This window comes from Nicotiana tabacum, chromosome 24 (assembly GCF_000715075.1).
Source record: "Nicotiana tabacum cultivar K326 chromosome 24, ASM71507v2, whole genome shotgun sequence".
In the NCBI taxonomy this organism is placed as follows: Eukaryota; Viridiplantae; Streptophyta; class Magnoliopsida; order Solanales; family Solanaceae; genus Nicotiana; species Nicotiana tabacum.
Window position 1 is genome coordinate 24,031,979 of NC_134103.1, and position 6,431 is coordinate 24,038,409.

The 6,431-nt window shown below is 33.6% G+C and overlaps 1 protein-coding gene across 2 annotated transcripts; it reads left to right on the plus strand.

The window, feature by feature from the left end:
• Window positions 1-1,654: 1,654 nt before the first annotated feature.
• On the plus strand, window positions 1,655-6,164 carry LOC107779747 (uncharacterized). 2 transcript variants are annotated; one of them, XM_016600228.2, is made up of 5 exons: window positions 1,655-2,165; window positions 2,251-3,359; window positions 4,841-5,254; window positions 5,334-5,554; window positions 5,631-6,164. In XM_016600228.2, the coding sequence occupies exons 1-5, from the start codon at window positions 2,005-2,007 to the stop codon at window positions 5,880-5,882; spliced, it is 2,157 nt and encodes a 718-aa protein (XP_016455714.1). In that variant the 5' UTR covers window positions 1,655-2,004; the 3' UTR covers window positions 5,883-6,164. The 2 variants fall into 2 exon arrangements, with proteins under 2 accessions (XP_016455714.1, XP_016455713.1); XM_016600227.2 differs by having other exon boundaries at window positions 1,704-2,165; window positions 2,248-3,359.
• The last annotated feature ends 267 nt before the right edge of the window (window positions 6,165-6,431 follow it).

Consider the following 6,431-nt stretch of genomic DNA (forward strand, 5'->3'; position numbering starts at 1 on the left):
TGTTAGTGTTTTCAATCTCAGTGCGATCACCATACTAAACTAGTCTTCGTCCATACTCGAGTTTGACTTCATTCATCGTTTCATGGCGCACAAAATGGTTTGATTTTGGTGAGTCACCATCATAGGCGGATCTATGCTTGTAGAATAGGAGTCACCGAACTCCGTTAACTTTGGCAAAAATTTTGAATATATAAGTTAAAAACGGTCATACATTATTCTTAAGATCAAAAGTCTGATAAGATAACTGGTTGAACAGTTCACTCATATGCCCGCCGCCTTCAAATCTTGGGTACGCCTCTAATAACCATTTGAAAGACGTTGTTCCTACGCAAAAGACTTTGATTATCACCGAGACATAGACTTGATTATGTATATATATATATATATATATATACTTTACTGTTCTATTAAAACAGGAGGAAGAAAAAACACAAGTAATACCAAGAAAGCCTCATTTTATTCTTCCTCTAGTAAACAAAATGTCAATTTTGTTTACACCACACAACGACCCCAATGGCCAAAGTCATATGAATAGCCAAGCAAATTGGTTTAGTTGCACCAAATGCTCATATTGGTTAAGTGGATGTCATTATTTCAATTTTGTGGAATTCGAATCCAATTCTACCTTATGTGGAGAAATTCAATCCATTAAATCCACCGATTTTATGACTTTTCTATTTTATGATATTCTACCAAATCTGATTGCCTTTTTGCCAATTATATAGGTCGATTTAGAAAAGGTATCAATTTGTAGCATCTTAATTCGTAGTGCAATAGACCATGGTTTTTTTTCTTACTTATGATTTTTCTTCTTACTTTCTTTTAAATTTATAAAAAGATGGCTTACCTCATATCAGATTAAAATAATACATTAACCAGTGTTAAAAAAAGGAAAAAGGAAAAAAGAAAAAAGAAAAAGCTAAAGATAAAAATATTTAAAAAGAAAAAGAGTGATGGAACTTTGGATTCTTGCAATCTCAGCATCTCATGTACATATATTCAGTAAATCGTATTCACGGGAATTTCGTTACTAGAGATTTAATGCGACAATATTACATTTATTGTACCTAGTCCTTGCTTTTTTCCCCCTTTTTGGTGCTAAGAACTAGTCTCACGTCTTTGACTAGGCTCAATGCACAAAAAAGCAAAGACTTACCACCAAAAAGAAGAGTATAGCAACGTTCCAAAAAGCAAACATCCATACACGACTTTCTCACCGTATGAGGTGTTCTTTCCGTTTTCAATGAGAGGTCATTAATTTTAAATTTTAAAATTCAAAATTTTTTAATAAAAATCATTTTATTTCCTTAATAGGTTTATCCGCTACGATTTGAATTAATTGAGTTATTTCCTTAGAAGGCCTATTCGACGCAATATGAAGTAATTGAGCTATTTCATTAGTAGGTTTATCCAACGCGATTTCAATTAATTATATTATTTCTTTAATAAGTTTATCCGATGCAATCTGGACTAATCGAGCCAATAATTCCAAATACAAAATACTTAAGATTACGTAATAAAAAAAAATAAAAAATAAAAATAATGACTTCTCCATTGTTAACGAAATTTGACCCTTACCACTCACCTAAGAAACGTGTCAAATGTTAAGTGAAAATAAACAAAAAAAAGCCCCACCAAAACCATCCAAAATCTTTAACCGACAAAAAACATTATGAAATATCTATGTCCCATTTGTCATTTCTACGTACAAAACAAATTTATTTCATCTCTTTATTTGCACTTTGATCATATCTTTCACTCTCATGACTTCTCTAAAACTCTCTCATTTCTCTCTTTCTCCTCAATCTTCGCCAACATGTTAGGTCTCCAAAAAAATAGTAAAAACAAGGCATGTTTTAGCAAATGCTTAGGATTTTTCTCCTCAAATTTCGTTCTTCTTTAGTGGTCTCTCCACTTTCTCCTATGAATTCAAGATTACTATACTACTAGTCTACTACTATTAGCTTGTGTTCCTTTTTTCCTTTACTTGTACATGGAAAAGTCATGAGTACCAATAAACATTTTATGCTCAAAAGCCACTTTAATAAAATGTTTTTGAGTGAATTTATATACACAACGATGGCTTGGTGTCTCGGTTCTCTATGGGATTTCTTTTGTAGCTTTATGTTCAAGATTTTCTTTTTCTTGGAGAAATACATTGACAGGTATGAATAAAAAATATATCTTCTTTTTTTTTTTTGTTGTTGTTATATTTGCTTAAAGTTTTTGTCACTTTTGGTTTTGTAGCAGGATGGTGGAGGGTGATTATACGAAGAATGATTCAAATTTTAGTGTCATTCAATTGGAATGCAAAAGTGAAAAAAAATTAGAATTTGATGAGAAGGGTGTTGAAACAGAGAGCTCTGTTTTTGTTCAGAGTAAGTTTCAATACATATATGGACAAGATGCTTTTGGATTTATAGAAAAGCCAGAAGTTAAAAGCTTTACTATTCAAGAAATGTTTGTGAATTCAAATGAAGGAGAAGAAGTTTTAATGGCTGAAGAAGAAAGTGAAGAGATTGATGAGAGTTCTGATCATTCACCAATTCCTAAGGAAAAATTGTTCTATTTCTCTTTTTTCAAGAATGGAATTGATGAAAAAGCAAAAGCTGAGGTTTTTGATGAAGAAGAAGCTAATGATCAAGAAATAGCAGAAGACCATGTTTGTGAAGAGAATTTGAAGCAAAATGATGAAGTTTTTAGTGATAAGGAATCAGAGAATTTGGAAGATATATGTTATGAAATTCAATTGCTTCCTGAGAATAAATCTTTCGGTCGAAATTCGGTTCAAGGGTCTGATACTATTGTAGCTGAGGATTTCATTATAAATGATAAATCATCTTCTGATGTACATCTCAATGGATTCTTGAATTCTGATCATTTTATGGAAAATGATGAAATGGGGTTTATAGAATTGGAAACCTCTTTACATAATTTTAGTGCTATTGATACAAATGAGTTTGTTTCTGAAAAAATTGACAGAGTTGAAGAAACTGATGTGAATTGTGAGGAAGTAAAGTTAATGGATGATTTGCAAGAATTTCAAGATCATAATTCGAGTCGAAAATCATGGGATACAGATTCAGACGAAGGTGAAGATGAATGTGATATCTTATTGGAACACCAGAATTTAGTCAGGCAAATGAAAATGGAAATGAAAAATTCAAGAATCACAGGGCTTCCTACTATATCAGAAGATTGTGAATCTCCTAAAGTAGTAGAAGATTTGAAGCCACTGAAAATTGATGAAAAGATTGAGTATAAAGATTGTATTGAAGAAATTCAGAAGTTTTACAAAAGCTATGCTGAAAAAATGAGAAAATTGGATATCTTGAATTACCAGACACTAAATGCCATCAGTAAGTCTCAAACTTTTACCTCTTTTAGCTGTTTGGTGAAAAAAAAAATTAACTTTCATCATTAATTTTTATTCCTTCACAGTTCACTTTTACTTCTCCGAGTAAAAATATATTTTACTTGTCCATTTAGCTGAGCAAGAAAAAAATAATTTTTTTTTCTTGTTGTACCCTTATCAAATCATTTTTCAGGATTTTTTGAAATGTTATTATTTTTTTTGTAAAGGGAGTGCAAAGTAAAAAGTGGACAACTAAAAATAAACGGAGGAGGAAATCTTTGGCGTAGAACAATGAGATGTTTGTTTCCTGTCCATTTCAGTATTAAATAATAGATGAAGTCAGCATTTATTTGAATCCAGTAATTCCATAGTAATGTCATTTTCAGTACTCTCTAGAATTAAATTCATCAATCAACGTGCTAAACCGAACTTGTTCCATTTTGTTACTCAGCCACTTAACTTTGACTCTAAAAGTTAGCTCGTGAGGTGAAGAGTTGTCAAACGCTTATAAACCGTTTAGGTCTCTCTTCTCCTATGTGAGAGAGCGTCACACCCTCACCTGGCACTGGCTTGGGACGTGACGAGCTGGCTTTGGTATTATTTTGTCACGAATCTGCTTGTGAGGTAAAGGGTTGCGGACCGCCCTCTATTGTCCTATGTGAAATAGTATCAAATTAAGCTTATTGTCCTGTCTTATAATTTGCAAGATTTTTGACCATTAGATTTTTGAAAAGACCAGTGTGACATAATGTCCACTTCTGAAAGTATCCACTATCAATGCTTAAAGGGGCACTTTTGCTGTCCCTTTTTCAATTATGTCATGCAATTTATAATTTTGAAGTTATAATCAGTGGCCTTTAATGTCATTCAACCGACTTTTAGGTCCTTCCACTTAGTTATAATTTCTTGGTCTAATCAAATTGCTATTTACGGAGAATAGGTCAACCCCACAACCAATTTAGAGTAGTCATTACGGACTTGTATGGTAGAAAAAATAAGACAAACATAAAAATTGTCAAAACATTTACTCAATTAAAAGATGAAATAATTAATAAAAAATTTGTTGACCTAGAATTAGTAGAAGAGCCTTGGAGCAACGGAAAAATTATTTACATGCGACGTATAGCTCTCAGTTTCGAGTTCTGGAATTAGTCATCATTCCATATTTGGTATTCTCCCATCTGAACTGCAGCTACTATCCCACTATATGAATCAACCGGATAAGGATCCGGAATGGGTGGAATTCGTACGACAGCGCGATTTGACTCGAATCCTGGACCTGATCTTGAATCCTACACCTTTGATGCTTGTATCCGAGTATACTGCCTACATCACACTCCTTCGCGTGTGACCCTTCTCCTGACGTGCATGAACGCATAATGTTTTGTACATCAGGCTGCCTTTCGTTAACCAAGACTTAGCTTCTTGAAATGTTCTTTCGAGTCCTAGACTGATGATTATAATGTTTTATACTCTTTAATATAGGTTTCCTTCAGCTTAAGGATTCAGAAGTGTATATGTCAAGCAAAAAGTCATCAATTTCAATAACAAAAGCCTTCACTTTGCCAAGCTTCTTGGCAAACAAACAAAGGAAGATCTTTGCTGATCCTGCACAAAAATCCATTAGTGAAATGAACAGAGACTTGGAAATAGTGTATGTTGGACAAGTTTGCCTTTCTTGGGAAATTGTTTGTTGGCAATATGGGAAAACAAAGGAATTGCTAGAACATGATCCTCAACAGTATCACACATACAATCAAGTAGCTGGAGAATATCAGCAATTTCAAGTGCTTTTGCAAAGATTTGTGGAGGATGAGCCATTTCAAGGACCTCGAGTCCAAAATTATGTTAGGAAGAGGTGCATGCTCCGTAGCTTTCTTCAAGTCCCGAGCATTAGAGGTACAATTTTTTTCACTGAGTTGTAATCAAAATAGCTCGATTCATAAGTAATGAGGGGTGTACTTTGACCGTCTAGCAGATGATCGTTCAAAGGAAAAGCAGGGCGGACATGATGGGGAAAAAGACGTTATCTCCATAGTTAAGTTGGCGGAAATTATTATGGAAACAATGCAGGTTTTCTGGGAGTTTCTTCGTGCTGATAAACGTGAAGCTAGTTTGGCCTTAAAGGGTGTTCAAGGAACTCAAATGGACACTGCAGAAACCGAACTTTTTATGAATATCAGATCAGATCTTCAAAAGGTTTGTCATCTTTATTCATAGAAGTCTTTCTTTTAGTTTCTAAACTCTATTTTGCATAACTTGATTCTATGTGCAGAAGGAGAGGAAGCTGAAAGATGTACAAAGAAGTGGCAATTGCATAGTGAAAAAGTTCCAAAAACATCAAGAAGGTCGATTAAGCCATCCGTTATTCACGTCGCTGGTGGAACTAAAACTGGTATCAAGAGTACTAAGTTTACCAAGATTAAGGAGAGATTACTTAGTCTGGTGCCAGAAGAAACTAAGTAATATCAATGTTGTTGGCAGGAAAGTTAGTATTGAGCCATCATTTTCCCTTTTCCCATGCTAGCAACTATGACCATATGTTTACTTTTCATATGTAAATGAAGGTCTTCTAGGAATATACCTTGTACCCTTGCTTCCCCTTTAAAGAAAAGTGCCTAGAGGAGGAGATAATTTGGCCTGATTTTGTAAGGTCAAATTCAGAATAAGGATCATCGGTTTCTCATAACTTTTGAATATTAGAATAGCTTTATGAGAATGTATTGTGGCAGAATCGTTATTTTTGTTGCCAGGACATATGTTCTTTAACATATAGATAATATAAAGACTGGAAATCCTTCCAACCACCTAATATTACTTTTTCTCAAGCAAATTTAAGTATAGCTTCAAAATACTTTGACAATATGAATTACATAAAACTCCTCCTGAAAAAATAGTAGAAATTCAAATTCTTCTGATTTTGTTTCACCAAAATCATCACTCCTCTATTTGACTAATATACTCCCTATTGATCTCTCCCATACCTTCATATCAAAGCTTGAATGATTGACTTTCAGATTAAAATAATATAGCGTATAATGGCAGTTCTCCTTTCCATTTCTTCTTTTATGATCTT

Excerpts from the sequence above, each read along its gene's own strand:
- LOC107779747 (XM_016600227.2), top strand. The coding sequence starts at position 2,005 with ATGAGTACCAATAAACATTTTATGCTCAAAAGCCACTTTAATAAAATG. Across the intron at positions 5,255-5,333 it reads TCAAGTCCCGAGCATTAGAG|ATGATCGTTCAAAGGAAAAG; the intron begins GTACAATTTTTT and ends ACCGTCTAGCAG. Across the intron at positions 5,555-5,630 it reads TCAGATCAGATCTTCAAAAG|AAGGAGAGGAAGCTGAAAGA; the intron begins GTTTGTCATCTT and ends TTCTATGTGCAG.